Genomic DNA, 25331 nt, shown 5'->3' on the forward strand with positions numbered 1-25331 from the left:
GGACTCCGTGCGCCCGGGCGGCTCCCCGTGGGCCTGCCGCGCGCCCCTTCCCTCCAGCGCCGCCTCCGCCGCTCTCCGGCTCGCCCGCCAGCTCTCTCCGCCGCCCGGTGGGTCCGGCGGGAACTGGCGGAGCAGAGGAGGGGCGGGGGTGTGTCCCGCCGGCGAGAGGACGGGGCGGGGGCCCCGGAGCCTGCTGTCAGCGCGCTGGGGAGGGGCCGGCGGCGCCCCTTCGCCGCGCTCCGGCTCCAGGGGGCTCGGCGCTGGCGGAGGCTGTGCGCGCAGAAGGCGGAGGCCGGGCCGGGAAGGGAAGGGAAGGGAAGGGAAGGGAAAGAGGGGAAGCGTGCTGGGAGGGGCTCCGGGCCCGGGGCGACGGGGAGGGGGCTGCAGCCCGGCCGGAGCGCCAAGAGCTCGGCCAGCGGCCTGGCGCGGCGCTGGGCCACTTCGCCGGGCACGGAAACTCAGGGTGGCTTCGGAAGGAGGAGGGGCAGGGGGAAGTGAACCCAGCGCGCCCTCACCCTGGCTTCCCGTCTTGGAGCGGATTTGTGCCTTCTGTCCCCACCTTTACGGCCCCCTCCCACTCCTATTCCCCAGATCTCTTTAATGAAAAGTAGTTTATTACCCCGCTGTTACGGCCCAGGCCCTCCAAGGAGGAGACAGGAGTGGGGAAAGAGCGGCATTAAATCCTTCAAGCCAGAGCCTTATCTTTTGATAAACCACCTGCCCCCCTGCAGGTTACAAAGGGTAGATTCTCCCCGGAAATGTGATCGATCCGCTGCCTGAGTCGTTTATCGATCTGGGTCTGGGTAACCAACCTGTGATATCATTTACCAGTGAGGTTTCAAGACTGTAACAGCACTGCCTTAAGCCTAGGGCTTCCCTGGGACCCTCCCCAGGCAGGCTAGGAGGGAAGATAGCACACAATGGTGAGAAAATCCACCACTGGGTTGGGGACTGTCTCATCACTGGCCCCAGGCTCTGGCTTTCTCACCACCTGTCCCTCTGATATGGAAAACCGACTTTCCAAGCCACTTGTCTGTCCCTGGACTTGGAACACAATTACTATTTAATTCAATTTACACCCCCTCATCTATTTCAACATATTTTCCATTCTAATTTCAAATATTTAAAGAAGTACTGTTTTCACAATTAATCCTATTGTTTCACAGTCACAATGAGCTTTGTGACTGTGGACCAATGTGAAGCGTGTGAAATGGAGGCCAAGAGTTTTACAATCTAATTGTGTTAATACTTTTTTTCTCTGCACTGTCAGAACCCATGTAGCTATCTAAGACTGTTCACACATTTGCCTGGTACAGAATATCATACTACCCCTCCAACTTTCTTGGAGAAGGATGCTAGAACACCAAATGATGCTGCTATCTAAATATTTGACCTGCCGCAAATCACTTAATACCATAGGCATTAGAGTCATCTTAAAGTTCTCTGTGAAATGTGGGTGCTGAACTAGATGGTCTTTTAAGATTCCTACCTACAGGGGCTTCCCTGGTGGTGTAGTGGTTAAGAATACACCTGCCAAAGGAGGAGACACAGGTTCGAGCCCTGGTCCGGGAAGATCCCACATGCTGCGAAGCAACTAAGCCCGTGTGCCACAATTACTTAGCCCTCGTGCCACGACTACTGAAGCCTGCTTGCCTAGAGCCCATGCTTCACGATGAGAAGCCTGCGCGCCGCAACCAAGAGTAGCCCCCGCTCACTGCAACTAGAGAAAGCCGGCCCGCGGCAACAAAGACCCAACGCCGCCAAAAATAAATAAATAAAATAAATAAAAATTTATAAAAAAAAAAAAAGATTCCTCCCTACATACATTCCAAACTCCTAGCAGTAGTTACCCATGTTGGAGACAGTTTTGAGTTCTTTGTTTTTCATAATTAGCATGTATGGATATTGACATTTAAAAAAATATTTTAAAAATTTTCTTCTCTAAAACTCTAGAATTTTAGGCTTGATTGAGCACCTAATCTATGCTCATTTACAAGGATTTAAGGAACAGAAGAGAGAGAGAATTCAGTTGATGTTTGTGGACCTGAAAACTGAATCCAATTGACAAAATGCTTGTCCCTTCCCTCAAAGAGAAGAGAATACAGTTGAGAAACAGAGACACCATTAAGACTGTATCTAATAAAATATGCATTAGCATTCCAGAAAATGGAGGCCTGGAGTAATCCAGGAGAACTTCCTGGAGGAGGCTGTCCCTCTGCTAGGGACTGAAGGATGGGCTGAATGGAGTACCTTGGAATACTCTGCCTCCTCTGAACTCCTCCAAGCCAGGTGCATTTGCCCTGAGCTGCTTTGACTTGTGTGTATTTGTCCACAACACAGTTCCTCTCCCTGAGAGCACCTGGTATACAAAGACTGGCTTAAGTTATCTTATACTTCTTTGCACTCCTCATATAGCAAATACCGTACCTTATCCACAGTAGTAGTCACTCACTGTATGAGAATCTGTTGAATGAATGATCAGGGGGAAAAGAAAAGGTGGAGTGAGGACACTGAAGCCTGAACCTGCAGGTGACAGGCAGAGGGCCAGGAGGACAGTGTCCACCTGGGGAAGAGCCAGGCAAGGGGGTGAGACACAGGAAAAGGACATAAGGAGAAGGATGGGTGTTGGGGGTCCAGACTGTGAGAGATCTTGACACTAGGCACAGGGCTCCTCTATCAGAGAAGATTATAGAAAACCATTGTCCTGGGAGAAGATGATCTGACAGTGATGCTCAGTGATGCGAAAAGGAGGAGACAGGGCATCACTGCCTTGAGCAAGGCCTGTTCCTTGTGGGAGTAGGAGGAAGACCTGGATAGACCCTCAGCACTGAGCTCCTCAGGGAAGGGCTGGGCTGTGGGAATCTGGGAGCACCTTTGGTGAAAAATCAAGACAGCCTGTGGGTTCACGGCAAAAAGATTCCTAATGGCACTCGGCCACTGTTCCTCTGTGGGCTGCAAGGTGTTCTGGAAGTGCTAATTAAGCCGGAGAAACCCCTGCTGAGGGGAGCCGGGGTTTAGCTGTTGGAGGGAAAGAAGAGGAAGGGGTTTGGCTTGCACTGGGTCACCTTATGAATCAGAGCACTCACCCAATAGGCACCGGTGGTTTCCCACTCACCCTCCTTCTTCTGGATCAGGATCTGAACATGGACCTGAGGATAAGAGATCCGGAGGAGAGAGGAAGGGTGATTGCCTACAAGCTGATGGCCTTCTTCTGGTCTAAGAAACCCCAGACAACCTGACATCTCCTAAATTCAGGGTCTTGAAGCACAACTCGAGGACCCCCAACTTCCCCTGCACTCCCGAATTACCTCAGTTGGAGGGAGCAACCGAGCACCAGCCCCCTCGGTGCCAGGGTGTCTGGAAATTAGTTGGGTAGAAGTTATTAATACCTATGGGAGAAAGTCTCCTTTCTCTCCTGGAGCCATCTAGCCAAGAGGCTTTAAGTATAAAATGGTACAGGCTCTCCCTTCTTCCCTGGGTACATTTCAACCTCATGCAGATTTCCTTCCCAACAGCGCCTTAGGCATGCCTTTCTGCTCTACACACGTTTACTGAGTGCCTCACATGTGCCTGGCCCTTTCCCAGCAATGACCGAGACTGGCTGAAGGCTCCTTGGAGACAAGACTGTGTCTCATTTGTTCAGTACCCAGCATGCCTGGCAGAGTAGGTACACTGGGTGGTCTATATTGAAAACATCTGCTCAAGGAGCTAGTAGTGCTGGAGAGGATTAGGTAAACCCCTATTTTGCCACCTCCATCCATGAACTGCAGACGACTCTAATCCAAGGACACTGTGTTAGTTCAAATGACAAAATATAATTGCAATTTTTTTTAAGGTTAGGATAAATAAGGGAAAGAGGACCTAAAATAAAGATGCAAACTGACTGATACCTGGAAATCTGATTTTTCAAAAACAGAGAATTGTAGGATGCTTACAACCACAGAATTTTCTAACTGGAAGGGACCAGAGAGGTTATTTATTATTTAATTTTACAGAGTAGCAAACCGAGACCAAGAGAAACTAAGTAAGCTGCCCAATGCCACACAGCTAGGGAGGCCTAGACTTGTCATCTTTGTCCTCCACTACTTGTATGAGCTTATTCCCACACGAGAAGAGTTCATTTAAAGAGCATTACAGATACCTGCAGATCCAGAATGTTGCTCTCAGGGTCCCTTGTTCCAATTCTCCATTCACATAAGCATCACAGGCTGCCTACAAACAACCCCCCACCCCGTCCAGGCAGGATGCTCCTCAAGGGCAGGGACCACGTGTGTCTCCACAGCCCCTCTGTGCACATGCAAATCCTATCAGCTCCCATATGCAGAGCCCATCTGACCTCCTCTCCCATGTAGTCTTCATGAGTCCTCAAAGACGACAGCATAGAGGAAAGCAGTGAAAACAGATTACTAAACATTCATTTGGTTACTAATCATACATTGCCCTATGACAGTTCAGCCGCTACTGTCCTGAACGCTTATTTACATCTTTATTGTTTTTTAAACTTTGCTGTGCTTAGGTTGTGCCTTCTAAACCAGTAAGAAGCTGGTGAAGGTCTTGAGGACCATGAATTTGGACTCTGGCACCACCCTTTCCCTCCCCACCCTGACCATAGCACCTCGGCCACCTGCCACACACCCCGCACCCAGCACAGAGCTTTACACATGCCAGGCATTCAATACATGATTGTCTTTTAAAATTAGATATTTGTTGATGGCTGACGATGAAAGCGATGCCTAAGAGTCGGAGAGAGTTACCCAACCTAGGTTCTAGTTCCGCTCAGCCACAACCCAGCCTTGTGATCTTGAAGTCCTTTCCCATCTCTGGGTCTCTGGTGATTTTCTGCTCCCATGCACGCTCTAAGATGCTGGATAACGATCATATATAATGAAGTCTGATGGGTCTGTTATCCAGAGATGCACAAATTTGAATGAGATTTGGAGCCCCCTACTGGCCAAAGTTGTTTTAGCACCTTTAACTCAAAGCAGCTGGCCCTGCTTTGTATCCCTTTCCATCCCTGGCTGACCCCTGGCAGGAAAAAGCAGGAGGGCCTGGTACCAATAACCTGCCAGTTTACAGACTATAAGCAGTCCAGGGTGTACATGCATCTCTCTTTCTTCTCCTTCCTTCTCTCTCTTTCAAATCAGCCCTAATAAGCAAATGTTTGGGGAGTGTCTTGAGAATGGTCTTTCCTGAATTTGGAGTAGACAGTAAGATCAACTTCCGTTTTCTCCAGAGGCAAGTAAATTACTGGCCAGACTTCTTTCCTTGATTGCTGGGGAATGGGACCAGGATGAGACACCAGAATTGCCCTGTCTGCTTAGCCCCATTGTTGGCTAATTGCAGCCATAATAACAGGCCCCTCTGCTTGCCAAACCACCAGGTGGTGGAAAGCACCTTTCTCTGACTCCCAACACAGTAAGTTCATCAGAAAAATCTCAACAGGCTTCTACACAAGATGCCATTGAGAGTCTTAGCCTTCTGTCTTAGCCTTGACTCTGGTGAGGGTCCTTATGCAGGAGAATTTTTTGATAGAACCATGTCAAGTTCCAGCCTTAGCAAATGACCATGGCCCTGGAATACCAGAGGGAAATCTGCTAACTTGCATGGCCAAAGAAGCCAAGGACACAATTAGAGTCACAGAGCAAAAAAAATATTATTCCATAATTCCAGGCTGCATCCCTAACACTGACGGGACATCTGGTCCCCAAACTAGCACACTGTGCTTTAAGAACTTCAAGGATGAGGGTGTGGATGGTTTCACACATCTATCTCAACTACTGAACATGCCCTCAAGTGTATTTCTGCCTGGTAGGGGCTTACCAGGATCATTTTGGTACAAAAGATCAGTGTGCATAGTTCCATTTTAACCATAAGCCACCACAGATTTTTCTTTTGCAAAATCCCCTGGATTTTCCAGGAGCCCGTAAACCCTGAGTTGTCCACTGGATGACAAAAAGAACAGGAAAAAAAAATCCCTTGGGGAATTCAAAGGCAGTTTCTTAAAATAGCCTGAAGCCACCAATAACCAAAATTATGAGTCTGGTTTTGGTTTGATCGCTTATTTTTTTTTTTCCCAGTTCTCTATTCAGAAATGTTAGAAATTACTGTTCTTCATCCTGTTTGAATCCACATGTCTATTTCAGGTGAAAGAGTCAAGACTCTCAAAAGTCAAGTGTGCTCCAGCTCACGTCCTGCTCTCTCTGTCTCAAGCAGAAGATATCCCCATAGTTGGTTCATTTCTTACCCAATAGGCTAGGGCAGGTAGAGGAAGATTTAGTAGGCCGGGTTTTCTCACCTAGGTGAATCTGACTGGGATTCTGACTGTCATCCATAAGGTGTGGCCCTAGGCAGATTACTATGATCACTTTGATTAGTCTTACTGCCTAATATATAAATAGCACGTTTCAGTTGAGACTCTTTGGTTTACAAGTGCTAGAAATTGAGCTGAGCCAGCTGAAAAAAAAGAGAAGGGGCTCTATTTCCAATGTACCGTGGTGTCTCATTATCCACGGATACTTGGGCTTCTCAGAGCAGAACAAGGAAGTAGCAAATCTTTGAGAACGTGATACTTTTCTCCATCTCTTATCTCTGCTTAGCACTATGTTTCTGTTTTATTCTTCTCAATCTGCAGATGGTTTTTCTCTGCTTCTTCACCCACATAGCAGGAGTCCCCTTCTGCCCAAATGTCTACCAGTCCCTCAATTCCAGACACACCTGAGACTGGTTGCCTCTGCAGTCTAGATCCCAGTTCCCAGGAAAAACAATCTGATTGGCCCAGCTTGGGTCATGTGTCCACCCTGATCCACTCAATTATCAGGGAGTGGAGTCATGTAGCACAAAGGTGACTATCAGAGCTAACTCATTGGGCTGGGGAATTAATTCTAAGAAAGAGGGCTGGTGTGAGTGGCTTACACACCCCAAAACACACCTACCAAATTATTGTTTACTTTTTCAAGGACATTATTCCTTTATTTATCCACTCAATGACTATTAGTTAAGTTACCAACCTGTGTCACCCACTTTATTAGGAACTGGGGCTACACTTGGGGCAAACCAGACAAGGTCCTTGTCCTTAGGTAGTTTTATCACCTTTGGGGAAGATACACATTGTTTTACAAATCATCCAAATAAATGTAAAATTATAATTGTGACAAATATTGTCAAGGTGGAGCAAACATATACTAAAGTACGAATGGTGGTAATCTCTGGGGGTAGAGATATGTTTAAAAATTTTAATATTAATTTATTTAAACCTTAAAACATTCTATAGTACTGTACACATGTCCTTCTGTAATCATAAAAGGATTGTTTGGGTTTTTTTTAAATTTGCATTTTAAAAGGATCAGGATGGTCCCCTGGTGAAGGGGCCTGCCTGGAGTATGAAGGGGGTATTTGGTAGATCTGCAGTAGGATACAAGAGGTGATGACATTGATGATGTATACGCACTACTATATAAAAAACAGATAACTAATAAGGATCTACTGTATAGTAGAGGGAACTCTCCTCAATACTCTGTAATGACCTATATGGGAAAAGAATCTAAAAGAGAGTGGATATATGTGTATGTATAACTGATTCACTTTGCTGTACACCTGAAACTAACACAACACTGTAAATCAACTATACTCCAATAAAAATTTTTTAAATAATTAAAAAAATAAAATAAAGTGTTGACCTAATTAAAAAAAAAAAAGAGGTGACGATAGCTTAGACTGGGCTGATGGTCCTGGGTAGAGCGAAGGGAACTTTAGAAGGTGAAGTGGCTTCTGTTTGGTGATGTTTGCCAGGGATGAGGTAAATGGAAGTGCTAAGGACAATCATAGTTTCTTGGCCTGCATACCTGGAGGGATGATAGTGCTACTTAGTTTTCAAATTTTTTTTAGCCTGTAATATACGGGAGCTTTTCTAGTCAATATTAAAATTTCCCTTTAGCTATAATAATGATGATCATCATAATAATAGTAACAATAACAATAGTAATATCAGCAATTGTTTATTAAGCCCTTATGTGTGTACCAGGCATTGTGCAGAGTAAGCACTATGTTCGTGTATTTATTCCATAAATGGGAATTTAGTCACAAACAAGAATGCCCTCCATTGTGGAGCTCACAGTCTAGGTGGAAGAAATGATGAATTAGATAAGAAAAACAAACAAACAAACAAGACTTTGGGCCCCTTCGACTCTCTAGTATTTTTTAAATATTTGTTCAGCATTTATTTAATGAGGGCTGGAAGAAATAAATTTTCTATTAAGCGTGCACTTCTTTCCCTACATTAAAAGTAAGGTATTTATTACATGGGCTGAAAGCAGTATTTTCTAAGCCGTCTTTTATTTCATGGTTTTTTCATACCTGGATAATGTCACTCACCTGCTTGCTATGAGTAAAAGTAACTTAGGTGGATACAGCTTTAAACTCTTAAGAGATGTTTTAAGAGTTTGTTTGTTTGTTTTCACTTTAATGGAGGTCAGATGTTTCCTATTTTTCTGGAGTTCTTGTTTTCCCTTTAATCTGGGGGGTGGGGGTGGGGGGAAGAGGAGGAAGTTTCTGAATAGTTAACTTCTTGGGAAGCATATTAAAAGGTCTGAAGTTACTTAAAACAAATCATTCCTTCCAAGAAAACAGCACTAGGCCTGCACTACTGCACGTTGACCTTGACCTTGCAGCTGGGGGTGACTACTGCTGACACACTGGGCTGTCTGCTGGCCGGAGTCAGAGCTGGCCCAGCCCAGCCCACAAGGGCAAAGCATCCTGCTCCAGCACCCTGCAGGAATACTCCACAGAGATGGGATGTGCTAGTGAGGAGGGATTTCGAATTTCCACTTGAGGATGCTGTTTACCGTGGTAGGAACTGGACCATTTGTGCCAGGAGAGCCTTGGAAAATCTCACTCTTTCAGGCCAGTTTGTCTACCCTGCCTAACACATGAGAGATCATCACTGCTCAGACCTTTAGAAACAAAATAGAAAAATCTCACCTATGGACAGTTAAGAAACCCTCACCTATGGACAGTTAAGAAACCATGTAGATAATGTCTGATTTCTTTTTTTTTTTTTTTTTTTTTGCCGCACTGCAAGGCATGTGGGATCTTAGTTCCCCGATTTAGGGACCGAACCTGTGCCCCCTGTAGTGGAAGTGCAGATTCTTAACCACTGGACCTCCAGGGAAGTCCCCATAATGTCTGAATATTAATTCATGATATTACTGAAATATAAAAATGCCAGTTCTATAAGCACAGGGATGTTGGTCTGTTTTCTCACCATGACACACCCACAGTGCTGAGAGCAACGGCTGACACATGACAAGTTTTCACTAAATATTTGTTAAACGAATAACAGTAAATATTTTCAACTTTGGGGGCCACGTAATCTCTGTTGCAACTGCTCAACTCTGTCTAGTATACCTATACTATGACCTGGCAATTTCCTTCCTAGACACAGATCCAAGAGAGATCAGTACATACGTCCACCAAAAAAAATGTGTGCAAGTATTTATAGCAGCACTATTCATAATAACTCAAAACTGAAAGCCACCCTAATGTCCACCAATGCTGAGTGGGTCAGTAGTGGTGTTACATTCATACAACAGAATACTATATACCAATGATAAAGAGCAAACAACAGCTTCCTGCAGCAAACTGGTTGAAGCTCGCAGACACAATGTTGAGCAAATAAAGGCAGACACAAGGGTTACATACTGCATGATTTCATTTACATAAAGTTCAAAGCAGCCCAAATTAATTTATAGTGCTAGAGGCTATATTAGTGGTTGCCTCCGAGAAGTACGAACTGAGAGGGGATACAGAGAACTGTGGGGTGCTGGCTGTGGTTTCTGGATCCGAGTGGAAGCACCAGAGTTGTGCACTTCAGTCTATGTATGTTACAGCTTGCTATGGGCTGACTGTTTGTGTCCCCACAAAGATCATATGTTCATTTAAATAAAAGAAGGATTTAGCTAATAACAGCTTTCCTTGAATCAGATAGAGAGTAGTTTCTTGCAATAATTTCTTTTCTCAATTGAAATGGTCATACCAGCATTTTGCTCTGGCCTGAAAAGTAAAAAGTAAATTCTGGATCTCACCGCCCATTTTATTACAGTAACCCAGAAATGTCTGAAAAGTTTTCAGTGTGAAGACAGCACCTCAGCATCACTGAGATGCCACATGAAATGCATATTAAGGTGCTGTATTCTTGATGATGGCTAACGCTTGATGTGTGCATCATATAATGACAGCTTAGCCCCGGTACAGGCACAACTTCATAGAAGCCACTGCTTCCTCACTTTTCCCCCATCATTGTTTTCTCCCCATCTGAATGTCACTACTACATTTTTGCCAACATTTCATGGCAGGTTAAAAAAAAAAAAAAGATATTTCTCTTGATAGCTTTTCTTTCTTTCTTTTAAATTCATTTATTTATTTTTGGCTGCGTTGGGTCTTTGTTGCTGCGTGTGGGCTTTCTCTAGCTGTGGCGAGCGGGGGCTACTCTTTGTTGCAGTATGTGGTCTTCCCATTGCGGTGGCTTCTCTTGTTGCGGAGCACGGGCTCTAGGCACGGGCTTCAGTAGTTGTGGCACACAGGCTCAGCAGTTGTGGCTTGCGGGCTCTAGAGCTCAGGCTCAGTAGTTGTGGCACACGGGCTTGGTTGCTCCGTGGCATGTGGGATCTTCCCGGAGCAGGGCTCGAACCCATGTCCCCTGCACTGGCAGGCGGATTCTTAACCACTGTGCCACCAGGAAAGCCCTTGATAGCTTTTCTGAATTGCATATATGGCAAAGGAGTGAGGTGAGGAGAAAGTGTGGGTCTAGGTTTGGATTCCTGCTCTACTGTTATTTTTTTGTGCAACTTTGAAAGTTGTTTCACCTTTCTAAGCTTCTGTTTCTTGTCTGCAAAGTGGAGATAATAATGCTTACCTTATGGAGTCATTGTCAGGTGAACATGAGGTCAGTCACATAGAATGGTCAGCACAGTGTGGGCACATGGTAAATCCTCGGTAACTGTTAGTCATTATCATTACTATTATTATCATCATTTACTAAAAGAAGCACCATTTGTTCTCTGGTCCTGCTGGTCTGTACAGATCGTACATAACTTTGATCTTCAAACATCATTCATTCATTCAACATTGAGTACAGTCATTCAACATTGAGTACATTCATTCATTCAACATTGAGTACAGTCGGGGTTCCGCAGCCACAGGGACAGAGGGCCGACTCCACTGTGCCATTTTACATGCAGGACTTGAGCATCTGTGGATTTTGGTATCATCTGGGTGTCCTGAAACCAATTCCTCATGGATTTTTCTTTAACTCTTATCCAAATTTATTTTTCACTTTTCTGCAGTTTACTCTTTTTTAAAAAATATTTTATTTATTTGGTTGCACCAGGTCTTAGTTGCTGCACATGGCTTCCTTAGTTGCAGCTCAAGGGCTCCTTAGTTGCAGCTCACCAGCTCCTTAGTTGTGGCAGGCATGCTCCTCAGTTGTGGCTCGGGGGGTCCTTGAGTTTTGGCTCGCCGGCTTCTTAGCTGCGCCACGCAGGCTCCTTAGTTGCAGCATGCGAACTCTTAGTTGCGGTGTGCATGTGGGATCTAGTTCCCTGACCAGGGATTGAACCCGGCCCCCTGATCTGTCCTCGGGCGAAAGTTTTTCTCCTAGATTGCAGAGTAGAGATGAAACTGGCTCTCACTTTATAGTTCACCTCTTTTTCTTCTCAAAAGGTACTTTGGTATGGGATAGCGTGCCAATTACAGCCGCCTTAGAAGCAGATATATCCACGCCACGAAACCGGCGTGCTCCGTTCAGGCCCTGGCGCCGGCCGGGTCCCCAGCCCCCACCCCCCTGCCCGGTTCCCGCCGACTGAGGGAACTTGTGAATAAGATAGACCAGAGCCCCGCCTTCAGGGAACTTGCATTTCTAGTGCAATTTGTGCATTTGCAAATTTCTCTCTGGGCAGAATGATCTGGCAGCAGTTATCGCTCTTTCCCAGCAGTCTGCTCTTTCCATGTTCTTGTTGCCTGATTACTAATAGGTCTTATTAACAAGAGCTCGAGGTTTCCTAAGCTTTTCCTTAACGGTATGTTCTTCTCCTTCATGTGCAATGTGTTGTTTATGTGTGGCACTGTACGTGCATTTTCATCACCAGACTTGTGTATGTTTTTACAAAAGCATTAAGCTGTTCGTTTTCCGTGGAATGAAACAGAAAGTTTGTTTTTATGCTCCACTGTGTTTAGTCTCAAAATGGCATTGCTGCTTGGCAGGGTCTATAAAACTAATGTGCAAAATATACTACACAAAACATAGTTAGGACTTGGGTAATTTCTAGTGCCATAAAAGGTGACTTTCCCAAACAAGTAAATATTATCATTCTCTCTTGTCTTCGAGTGGCTTTTTTTTTTTTGCATGAGCATTTTCAGCATATTGCTTTCATCAGCTATTGTCAGTGAGGCTGACGCTTTGAAGAATTGGTCTAAGGTGGGATATTTGGTATCTTGGTCCTGGCTGAACTCATCACAACCAAATTTTCTTCTTAAATGTCCTGTTTTTCACCTGTGAAATCCATTTTCAGTTTTAAGGGTAGTTGTTTAAGTCTGCTTGAAGAAAGTCTTACATCAATATACATTAGCTACTCAGGCACTCATATCTAACAGCTAGAGTAGGATAGCGCCTCCATGAGAGGTGTAACATATAAACTAGTTATTGCAGGACTGACTATTGAACTATAATGAGGGCATTAGCCCTGTGGTCACCAGGATTCCCATGTGGAATTATAGCTCATTGGGATGGGGATATTGTTGTTTGAGTTTTAAACATAGTTAAAACATAGTTTTGAAGTTTCAATTCTTACAGAACAATGTGTAACAGAATCCTGTTTATGTAAAGGGATTTACAGATGTGTATCAGGCACTATCAGTGCCCTGCCCACTTCCCCTCAGCCACTGCAGAGATCTGCAGCTTCAGGGGACGTTCCTCATACAATTGCAGCCTCCGCCTTCAAGCACCTGTGTCTTTCTGTTTGCGAGCTTTCTCTGGCTGTATGCTCCAGAAGCTCTAGCCCCACAGGAGCAACTTACAACCATGAGGGATGGGAGTGGTGGATAAATTCCCTAACTTCCTTGTCTCTTGGACGATTCTGCCGTGTGTTCTACACAGTCTCTCAAGGGGCATAGTGGAATTGAGACCACTTGCCCAAAATGCTAATCTGTTCATTAACACACCTTCATTGGCTTTCTCCCTTTCCTGTCTCCCTTTCCCACTTCTTCACCATGCTCTTTGGATCATATCCCTCCAAAATTACTTGCATCCAGACCACTGACATGGGCTGCTTTGAGGGGAACCCACAGTGAGACACTATGTAATACATATTAAATGATGTGGATTCACACCTAACTGATAATGGTGAAGTCAGCACAACTTGAAATGGCTGTCCAGCTCACAACAGTTGTTCCACTTACCACATATATGCTACCTCTTTCCTTTTGAAGAACTGTTCTCCTTCCAAAGGGAACTGTCTCCTTTGGCTGTAGTTATTGGGGATCTGACCAAAGCTATTAACAATACCCAATCCCTGGCAACTGTGATTGGTCTATGGAGAGAATGTAACCTACACTGGACAAATCAGAGACCTCTCCTGAGATTTTCTAACTGGTGCTACGGGAAGAGATCCCCCTTCTTCTCAGAGCTAGAAGCTATGAGCCCACAGCTCACTTCAGCCATCTCTCTCACCACATAGAGAAGCCTGCTCACAGTGAGAATGTATAGAGCTAATTCTCAGGCAGAGGCGAGGGATGAGTGACAAGAGCATCTTCATGGTATTTGAATCCCTAGGGCAGATGAACCTAAACCAGCTCCACTCTGCCCCTCACCACAGTTTGGCTATGTAGGCTGGCCTACACCTCATCACATGGGCATAAGCTAGCTAAAGTCTTTATCACTTACAAGCAAAGAACCCTGTGTGGATGTTTAACTCTGGGGCAGAAAGTTGGATTGGGAATGAGGATGTGGAACAGAAGGATCATTTTTCAGATACTGTGCTTTTCAGGTCTACAATTTCCATTTGACTCTTTTATACAGTTTTCAGATCTCTCTGGAATTTCTCATCTCTTCACCAAGTATATGCATCTTTTACTGTAGACTCTTTAACATATTAATCAAAGTTATTATAAAGTCCTTGTCTGCTAATTCTGACATCTGGGTTGTGTGAGTCTGTTTCTATTGACTGATTTATCTCTTGGTTATGGGTCACATTTTTCTTTTTCTTCCCATGTCTAATAATTTTGTAGAGTGAACATTGTGAACACGTTCTAGAGACTGGATTCTGTTATCTTCCTCTGATGAGCATTTTCTTCCAGTGGTGGATCACATCAATTAAAACTCGCTTGTAGGTTTGGTTAGGATGGGTCTATTTTAGTTTTAACCTTAGTGCTAGGGTTAATGCCTTAGTTGTGGAAAAAAAATCAAAATGGAGTGGTATTGTTAAGAGAGCTCTCTAAACTGGAGCTGGGAGGGCGTTGAAGAAGTGTGACTGATGCACCTCTCAGCCCAGGTGGAATGTGAACTTTGACCACTTATTGTCTTAATGAAGGCTTCCAGAATGTCTGCCCAGTGTTTCAGAAACTCAAGATACTTATTGGACCCTTACCCTAAGATAACTCATGACAGCCTACCTACTTATTTGACCCTAAATAACTTGTGCACAACCTATCCCTTGAGGACAAATGTTTCCTTTCTTGCATCAGGATCAATCATAATTCTTGCCAACCAACTTTAACAACTTTGTGGCTTTTGCCTGTATAAGCCCCAGACTCCTTCTCTTCTCTGGAACACTCTTACTGTTTTACCCAAATCAGTGTTTCCTGAATTGCAATTCCTAAGACCCCAAATAAATTCTTTTCTTATTTGCAGCCTTCTTGGTCAACATAGTCAGAGACGTAGCCTTTACTCTTAGAGTGTAGCCCTTCCATGGTTTCAGTTGAAAGCTGCAGTTGTTTACCAAACCCCTATCACTTGGTGAGACTTTCAGGTCCAAACTTTGTCACCCCCGTGATGGGCAATGGCTGAAATCTCTGCTCAATCTCTTCCAGCCATCAGCTGTTGTTTTTCCCATGGATCCCTCGGAGTCTCACTTGGACATATACAGTTCAAGAGTCAGCCAAGGATTTGAGGAGAATTTATACACATATTTGGGGGTTTCCCCCTCTGTGACTCTCTCCTCTCCAGAATTTTCACCACAGTTTCCAGCCACTCTATTTGTAAACTCCTTCTCAGAATCATCAGGCCACTAGGCCTGTGGCTTTAGTCCTTCAATGACCTCTACCCTGTGTGAGCTGCCAGTGGTTCTCAAAGTGTGGTCCTTGGACCAGTAATTAGCATCACGTGGGGAATGGTTAGAAATGCAAAATTGGGGGCCCCATCCCAGACCTAGTGAATTAGAAACTCGAGGTGGAATCTAGCAATCTGTATTTTAACAAACTCTAGTTTGAGACTGACTGCCTTAGTGGTAAAGCTATAAAAATGTGGGTCTCACCAGAGAGGTTCCCTTCCTTTACTGTCTGGATGCCTTTCAGTGCCATCAAAATAGGGTTTTTTGTTGAGGAGGGGGTCCAGAATTTATTATTATTATTTGTATAAAGGATTAGCCTTAAAAGAGCTACTCTGTCAGATGAGAATTTGGGCATTCACTTTGTAGTATATATTTCATTCTATATACTGTTTGATCCCCCCCCCCACCCAAGCATATAAACTCTTTGTAATTTAAAAGATAAATTTATTTTAAATTGAGATTTGAATAAAATATTTGTGAAACCCTGAAAGCACCTTATAGTTTTACAGAACACAGCTTGAAAATCTCTAGCTTAAACCATGTGATTGACAGTATGGGCCAGGATTAGCTTCAACAGTGCATAGCAGTGTCTCCATGGCAACTGTCACCATAGCATCAGGCCTATGACAGAGGTGGTAAATGAACTTGTACAGAGTAGGGAGGAATGCAGTGTGGTATCTTCCTGGTCCCCCTTCCAGGAAATCCCAAAGACATGCCTTGCACCTCGATAGAGGAAGCCTGCAGGTAAGGACCAGATGAAAATGACCTCTCTACTAAGAGCAGTCACATTTCCAGCATTCCAACATGTTTTCAGAATGAGGCTCTTCTAAACTCCCATGGGTCAGATTCATATCAGCTTTGATTCATCAAGCCTCACATGTTAACCTTACCTGCTCACCTTCCCCAAAGTGCAGAGGGTCTCTGTTCCTCAATGAGAGGAAGGGACTCCCCCTCAAGAGCGAATTGACCTCTTTCAGCTTCAAGAAGAGGGAATACCTTTACAGTATTCTCACCCTACCAGACGTGTAGAATGGAGAGAAAGTTCATCTAAAAACTCACCCCAGCTTCTCCTCCTTCCCCTGCCTCCACCCCGACAGACCCACTTGTGTTTTATCCACTGGGGAGCAGGCACTGGGCAGTACTTTTCCAACTTTAATGTGTACACAAGTGCCCTGGGGATCTTGTTAAAATGTAAATCCTGATTTGGTAGGTATTATGGGCTGAACTGTGTCTTCTCAAATTTCATATGTCGAAGTCCTAATCCCCATTACCTTAGAATGTGACTGCATTTGGAGATACAGTCTTTAAAGAGTTAATTAAGGTAAAATGAGGTCACTGAAGTGGGCTCTAATCTAATATGACTTGTAAGAAGAGAACACAGACAGACAGAGGAAAGACCGTGTGAAGACACAGGGAGAAATCAAAGAGAGAGACCTCAGAAGAAACCAAGCCTGCTGACACCTTGATCTTGGACTTCAAGCCTTCAGAACTATGAAAAATAAATTTCCATTGTTTAAGCCACCCAGTCTGTGGTACTTTGTTATGGCAGCCCTAGCAGACTAATATAGTAGCTCTGGGGAGGGAACTGAGATTTTGTATTTCTAACATGCTCCTGGATGATGCTGACGCTGCTGGTCCAAGGACCACACTTTGAGTAGCAAAGACCTGGAGAATCAGATTCCTTTTTGTTTTATGGCATGGCCAGCAGCTTCCCAAATCACCTAGCAGGTTGGCGAGGAGGACACTTTTTCTCTAACTCTGCTTTCTTTAGGATGGATGAGGCAGTTGTTCTCGGCCTTTTTATATTTGCAGTATTTTTGAAATATTATAAATACGGTGGCACCTTTCAGGGGATGAGTCGCAGGTTAGCTTATGCAAACGAATGAAGTGGTCTGGATAAACAATAAGACATGATGGATGCAGTAGGTAAACTAGGGAGCTCACACCTCATCTAAAGTGGGCAGATCTACTCTGTCTCCAAGCCAGAATATGAGCTTAATGTGGTCAGATTTCCCCACATTTCAAGAGAAGCTAGAAAATTGGAATTTCATATTAAATCTCTAGATTTTTAAACTTTTATTTATTCATTTATTTTGAGTAACTGAATTTTATTTTATTTTTTAAATTAATTTTTATTGGAGTATAGTTGCTTTACAAGGATTTAAAATTTTTTTTTAAATGTTGGCAACTCTGTCAATTTATTTTTGAAATGTGAGGCAAAGAAGTCCCCTAAGGTCCTGGACATGTTATTGATCTATATCTTGTGTTGGGTCTTGTCTTATTTACATGTGTAAACATTCATCAAGCTGTATGGTTAAGGCTTGTACAATTTACTACTTGCAAGCTATGCCACGATAAAATACCTGCGTTGGAATGATGCACATCAACATTAAGGTAGCTGTTACCTGTGGGAGTAGAGGCAAGGAGGGAATGGGTTTGGCTTCACCTGTATCTCTAACATCATGTTTCTTTCAGGAGACAGAACTGAAGCAGAGATGCGAAAACGTTAATCAGCTGTCTCATCTCAGTGGTATCTAGGTTTTCTGCTTCATTATTTTCTGTATGTTTGAAATATTTCATCATTAAACATCTTTAATATATATATAAAAAAACAACCTGAGAATACCAGTACTGCATGGGCTAAACCAAATCCCTTGGAGGTTACTGAACCATATTCTCTTGGTCTTCCTCTGGGACCATATTGCTGTTTAGATAGGAATGTTTGCTGCCTTGCCCCAGATTTCCTACCTGCTTCAGTAAATACCTGCTCCCTCCTTGCCACCAGTGTGACATGATATCACCCCACCCACTCAGCCCAGCGTCCCATATAACCTTTATCATCAGAAGTGGTGTTCTTAGTGCAGGCTCAGCTGTAGCAAAAATAAAATCTATATATCAGCCTAAATTTGAAGACACTGTGTTGAGTTCACAGTTCAGAGGCACCAGAGAATAGGCTTCTCTGATCATGAAAGCAGTACAGCCTAGTGGTTAAGCTCACTGGGTAGAAACCTGGCTCTTCCACTTACTAGTTGCATATGCTTGGGCAAGATAGTCTTGGCCTCGATTTCCTCATCTGTGCAGTGGGAATGATAATAGTACCTATCTATTTAGGTTCATGTGAAGATTTAAGCTGGTTGGGTGATTGGGACATAACTGTTCACTAATCATTAGCTATTATTAAGTACTTAACATTAGTGTGATTTTACTTTTTTTAAATAAATTTATTTATTTATTTTTTGCTGTGTTGGGTCTTTGTTGCTGTGCGCAGGCTTTCTCTAGTTGCGGTGAGCAGGGGCTACTACTCTCTGTTGTGGTGCGCGGGCTTCTCATTGTGGTGGCTTCTCTTGTTGCAGAGCACGGGCTCTCGGCGCGGGCTTCAGTAATTGTGGCTTGCGGGCTCTAGAGCGCAGGCTCAGTAGTTGTGGCTCACGGGCTTCGTTGCTCTGCCACATGCGGGATCTTCCCGGACCAGGGCTCGGACCCATGTCCCCCGCACTGGCAGGCGGATTCTTAACCACTGCGCCACCAGGGAAGCCCCTGATTTTACTTAAACCTCTTGGACTAAGCCTGAGGTGAGGCCACAGTGTTAATAAATTGATATCTGACCACAGAGTCTCAAAGGGAAAATATTTTCAACTCTGATTCAAGTAGTAAATGAGATAAAATTTTGTCATGCATAGGGAAAGAGAATCACAGAGGCTCTAGGCTAGTTCATTTACTGGTTGCCTCAAACCTCAGGGCTGGGGCACCTACTCCCCCTCTTGGATGGTGATGTTGCCAGGGCAGCCCGGCTTGTTGACATGCAGGGTTGCTGTTTGGGGCTGGTTGCTCAAGGTAATCCTCCCAGGAACAGCACCCTGCCGGCGGCTCTGTGACCCAAAAAGGGCTTTAGCAGTGACTAATAAAGCTGTAAAGGATGCACACAGATCCAAGAAAATCCATCCCCTAAAGGAATATGATTTAAACTACTTCTCAGTTGGTGCTTCTTTGTCTTTTTAACCACAAGCATTAAGTTTTTCTGTTTGAAATTCTAGTTCTCCCACGCTGTGTTCTCCAGAGAGGCTGTTTTCTCTGGAAAATCACTGAGACACTACTGGTGCCTGGAATGGGGGACAGGAGCTATTTGCCTCTGAGAGTGCGTTTCCTGTGTGGGCTTTTCCTTGCATTTCAGGAGATGCGCCCTTTCAGGATTTCTGCTGAATCCAGTTGAGAAGGCCCACAGATCTCCTGAGCCCTCTCTCCCTTCCATTAGTTTGAGGCTGCTGTGGCAATCACCGTGGTGTGTCTTGCAGACCTGGGAGTTACCCTGGCCTTTTCCACACTCCTTCACTCCTAAATCAGTTACCCACCTCAGGTCTGTTTCATTAATGTCTCTGTCATCTGTCTCCCTGCCACCGTCCCAGTTTAGGTCCTCACTACCTTCCCCTGGATCACTGCAGTCACGTCTCTCTGGTCTACCTGCCCCTGAGCCATGCTCTCTACTCTGCAGCCAAAATATTCTTTCCAAAATGTAAATCTGATGCCAGCCTTCAGCTTAAAATCTTTTAATGCTGCCCTTCTGCCCACCTACACACTGTTTCCAGACTAAATGTTCCCAGTACTGCCAGAATCCTGAGTTGCCAAGAAAAATCCAGGACTTCCCTGGTGGCACAGTGGTTAAGAATCCGCCTGCCAATGCAGGGGACATGGGTTCGATCCTGGTCCAGGAATAATCCACATGCCACGGAGCAACTAAGCCCATGCACCACAACTACTGAGCCTGCACTCTAGAGCCCGTGAGCCGCAACTACTGAGCCCACATGCCACAACTACTGAAGCCCGCGCGCCTAGAGCCCGTGCTCCACAACAAGAGAAGCCACTGCAATGAGAAGCCTGCACACCGCAATGAAGAGTAGCCCCCGCTCGCCGCAACTAGAGAAACCCCACGCGCAGCAACGAAGACCCAACACAGCCAAAAAAATAATAAATAAATAAATAAAAAATTTTAAAAAATGCTCTAAAAAAGAAAATCCAGAGAGCTGGATTTTGATGTGAATTCCCCATCCTTTTTTTGTTTGTTTATTTGTAGAGGTATAGCATTTTACACAATAAAAAAATTACAAAACATTGCAATAAATCTGCTACCCACTCCCTGCTCCCAATTCCCTATCTGAAGAGGCCAACCCTGATACCAGTTTCTTCTATGGTCTTTCAAACTACACTACACACACTACATTTTTTAAAAAAATACAGATGGTAGCTAATTTTTTTATGTTGGTTTAATATTTTTAACCATAATAGTTTTAATATTTTTAAACTCCAAGGGTCAAACAATACCATGTGCACCCATGGGTTTTAAGTCATGTAGGCATGTGCCTATGATCCACTTGACTGAAAGTTCCCTGGAGACAGGGTTGGAGCTTTGTCTTGGCATCCCCTCTACACCTGGCACAATGCCTTGCGCACAGTTGGCACTCAATAAGTACACTGCCCATCCACTGAAACATTTATCAAGCACCACTATGTGCCTACTGCTGGGCCCATCACAGAATTCCAGGTGAACTGTGATGTGGGCAACCTCTGAGGGAACACGTGGGAACAGCTAGTTAAGTCTAGTTAAGTCCCAGAGCTCAGCTGGCTGTAGGTTCAGAACACGCCCACCTCCCATTTTCCCTGGTTACCTGGGTCCACAAGAAATGGACAGAAAAGGCAGATGACTCCCACTCTCAGGCTCGCCCCAACGGGGTGTGTGCTTGGGCTGAGAGCCCAGCCCCTGACGGAGTGCTAATACCAGCATTCTCAAGGCGGCTGCCATTCTCAGGAGCGGCGTTTGTATTTCTTGCCCTCCACCAGGTCAAGACAAGCTAGGACTGGACAGAAACCACACAGGCTGCTTGCTAACTCTTCCTGAGGTGCTGGGCTGGGCTGGCTGCTGGATGAGTCAGGCCTTTTCAAGCTTCTTCATGTTGGGAGAAGACTCCCTGTTCAGGTGGTTTGGAGCCTTCTCCTAAGTTAGATCCTCTTTGCTCACTTGCCTGTGTGGTCCAGGTCACCTCTGGCTGATCAGCATACATGATGGTTGCAGGACACGGTGATATTTTCAGTCCATGATAAGGTGGACCTCACTGAGGAAGCATAACGAACTCTTATCACATTGCCCTCCCCCATCCTCTGAGGCAGTGATTTCCAATTGTTTCCACAGTGACGCAGGACTGGTGGTTTGCGAGCATAGTGTGCTCTGTGGGAGGGTCATGAGCAATTTCCCTGGAACCTTACCATGACACTGTACCTTTCTTTACCACTAAGAGACCATTCTGGAATGCAAGTGGGTGGGAATGTGACCTTGTTCAAAAATTCACCTTGACTTGATTCTAACTGTAGTGATATGAATCCTACTCCCAAAACTCAGATGGGTGAGACATCATATTCCTTTTTTTATTTCAAGTTAGCTGGGGCTTGGCGCCTTCATTCTCTGTGCTGGAAAGAAAATAATTTTGGTAGTAGTTGGGTGGGGCAGGCTCTCCCCTTCTCTAGAGATGCGTGAAAAACCAGCACATAAGAGGGTACGTGGTGCCTGGAAAATAGGTGATGTGTCCACTCTTCTGAGACCAAGTCTTCTGCTGATATCCCCAGTGTGTCCCTTTAGAGAACAAGGCTTGCAGAAGCTTCCGTTCCAAGCTTGGGAATCTCGGCTGAAGCTGGGGATCATAGGCCAAAGCTTTAAGTCTGCAAGAGACACTGCAAAACCTCTCCACAGAAGTCCTGCCAACCTGCCACCTGCTGCAGGCACCATGGGCAGCACATTCTGGTCTGCAATGCCTGGAGCCCACTAATCTCCAATCCCTCCCAGGCTCCAGGCTTCCAGAAAACATAAGTCAGCTTGTCTGCACAAACAACTTCTGGATTTGGCCTCCAAACCAAACCTCCCGGAGGCAAGGCTGGCCTCTTGCTCGGAAGAAGTAAAAGACAGGAAAAACAAATCCCATGCTAACAGCTCAATATATTATTCTGCCACCAAATTTATATTAGAATAGACTAATCATTCACAAATTTCAGTACATGAGAAAACTCAGTACTTATCACAAGTTAACTGTGCTACGTAGCACAGCTTATGTGACACTGCTGTTGCTTTGCTCTAAAGTAGAGCTAAAAACAATGGACGGATGCTCTGTCTTCACCCCTACTTTACTTCCTCCATTCACTGATTTGTCCTCAGAACAAAAATGAAAAAGCTTCTCCCCGAGGATGCAATTTCTAGCCAAGAAGATTACCAAAATGGGTGTTGCCCAATGCCCCAATTAACTGTACCAAACCCCAGTCAATGACGAAAATGCAAGCATTGCCTTATTATGATAATTAGGCTACGCTGATTAAAGTGGAAGCAGCATTAAGACCATTTCTATTACGAAAACTATCTTCTCCACTTAATTAGCACTTTCTTAAAAACATCCTTAGTTTTTCACATTTATCTGACTGGGGACAGAGTCACTGAACCAGAGCTGAATGGCGTCTGGTTTATGAGAGGTCTCAGTTCATAATATGGTGATTGGTTTTCAAAAGATTGCTGCCTTCGTGTATTATATAACATTTGGGCAGGCATGTGTCCAAGCACTTGAAGTAGCAAAGTGGGAACACTGAGGTCTGAGTTCTTCAGGATGTTTATTCCAGCTGTGTATTAGCTAGGACCTCAGTGTCCGGCCTTGGCCTGTTTCTGCAGCTGACACCGCTGCTAGAACATACGACCCGGGCCTCCCTCAGCCTCTGCTGGAAGCAACGGCTAACGTCCAGGGCATAATGCATCTGTCTAAGGGTTGCCTGGAATGAACTGATGCTTGACGCCACTCATACCTAAAGACGTAAAAATGTAAACAAAACCCTCAGATGCACACTGATGAAGACTGTTGACCTCACAAAGTGTGGGTGAGCTTGTGACTCTGTGACAGCCCTGACAATCAGAATGCCACGGAAGTGACACTGTGCGGCTTCTGGGGCTCTGTTCAAAATGGCCATGCAGCTTCCATCTGGGGTGTGCTCTTCCTTGGGATGCCCGCCCTGGGAACAGGGCACACTGTGAGGAATCCCAACCTAACCCACATTTCAGTGGTTTGGGGTATATTCAGGGTCGTGCATACATCATCACTGCCTAATTCCAGAAAATTTCTGTCACCCCAAAAAGAAACCCTGTACTACCAACTCTCCTCCTGCCCCTACTAATCTATTTTTTGTCTTCATGGATTTGCCCGTTCTGCACATTTCATGTAAATGGAATCACACAACATGTGGCCTCTTGTATCTGACTTCTTTCACTTAGCATACTGTTTTCAAGGTTCATCCATGCTGTAACACGTATCAGTACCTCATTCCTTTTTATGGCTGAATAATGTTCCATTGTATGAATATACCACATCTTTTTATCCATTCATTAGTAGTTGGACATTTGGGTAGTTTCCACTTTTTGGTTATTAGGAATAATACTGCTGTGAACATTTGTGTACAAGCTTTTGTATGGATGTATGTTTTCAAATCTCTTAAATTCAAGTACTTTAAAATCACCTATTAATATTAAATGGTACATAATACATAAAAATTAAATGATACTGAATAATAACAAATGATATATAATTTAAATAATTCTTATTCATTAAAGCAGCTTTCCTCAGAGCAGCAAACCTGTTCCCTTACAGTAATTCAGACATAATATGAAACACTGGGTAGACTGAAAGTCATAAAATGGCACTATTTCAAACCCAGGTTTTTCACTAGTTTACACAAACCTTTCACCACATCAGTCTGAATTAATGAGACACCACTTTACTGTTTCTATCTAAAAAAAAAACTAGGGCTATTATGCAGTCTTCAAAATTCCTCTTTTGACGTTTCAAAGTAAAACCTATCTTTTTTTTTTTTTCTTGCAGTACACGGGCCTCTCACTGTTGTGGCCTCTCCCGCTGCGGAGCACAGGCTCTGGACGCGCAGGCTCAGCGGCCATGGCTCACGGGCCCAGGCGCTCCGCAGCATGTGGGTTCTTCCCAGACCGGGGCACGAACCCGTGTTCCCTGCGTCGGCAGGCGGACTCTCAACCACTGCGCCACCAGGGAAGCCCAAACCTATCTTTTTAATTTGACATACAGGGAGAGGCTGGAGTCTCTTCAGGAATTTGGGGTTTGATTTAGAATTCCTGTGAACACGTAAACCCTGGGACTGATCTGTTTGGGTTTACCTAATAAAAGTTCAATAAAAATAGGCTGGTTTTTTTTTAAAATTCTGGATTAAGTAAAAACTCACTTATGTGGGAGTTTGGGATCACATTTAGAGCCTCAATCAGTAGACTGTTATGCAAACGAAAACTCTGTTGCAAGGTTCTTTGTCCACAGACATGATTTCCCTTCAGGTTGATTTCAGGTTGGTCCTGCTTCTCTCCCCAGTGCCTGCTGCTGTCTTCTCCAGCAAGCCTCACCACGGTCTTCCTGAGTTTGCCTGTGTGCTTCTTGTAAATCTAGTAAGGAAACAATGAGGTGCTTTTCTGGGGGCAGTTGCTCTACAGGCCACTTGTAGAGAAGAGACCAAGCTAATAAAAAAGTGTGGATGTTTTCTCCAGTGGAAAATTACAAGTTTGCTTGGTTTTCATCCTTGGCACCAAGTCTTGGGTTCCTCATCACTGAATAGACTTCTTTCTGCTCGGCTTTCTCCCAGCCAGTGTCCTGGCACACTATCAGAGGGGGAAATAATTAGAAAGAAGTGTCTTATAGGGATGAGAAGCAATGGTAGCTTACCAGATGGGGATAATCATGGATCTTCAAACAAACCCTCGACCAGACAGAACACTATTTGTCTTCTCGCCTACATTAACTATACACAGTGTTCACAGCTCCTGAAACATGTACGCACCGAGAGAGGGGGAGGATGTCTGCTCAGCTTCCCTCCTTTTCAGGCGAACCCCTTGGTTGCTCTTTGGTACATGAGCGGTGACCCAACTGTAGCCCCAGAGAGTTTTCCAAGAGCTTCCCTCAACTTCTCATAGTTCTTCTGTTGCTG

General features: G+C 44.6%; 1 protein-coding gene across 2 annotated transcripts in view; it reads right to left on the reverse strand.

Moving 5' to 3' along the window:
* Positions 1-7: 7 nt before the first annotated feature.
* The window catches only part of STN1 (STN1 subunit of CST complex), a 64560-nt gene continuing 39236 nt past the window's right edge, over positions 8-25331 (reverse strand). For both annotated transcript variants that reach the window (XM_089898146.1, XM_089898144.1), the window contains one exon: positions 8-25328. In XM_089898146.1, the coding sequence (XP_089754272.1) occupies positions 25312-25328 (17 nt within the window). In that variant the 3' untranslated portion in view covers positions 8-25311. The remainder of the gene's footprint in view (positions 25329-25331) is intronic.

The sequence above is a fragment of the Delphinapterus leucas genome, chromosome 16 (assembly GCF_059928025.1).
Source record: "Delphinapterus leucas isolate spDelLeu-1000000601 "Yukka" chromosome 16, BTC_Dleu_Yukka2, whole genome shotgun sequence".
Taxonomy (NCBI): Eukaryota; Metazoa; Chordata; class Mammalia; order Artiodactyla; family Monodontidae; genus Delphinapterus; species Delphinapterus leucas.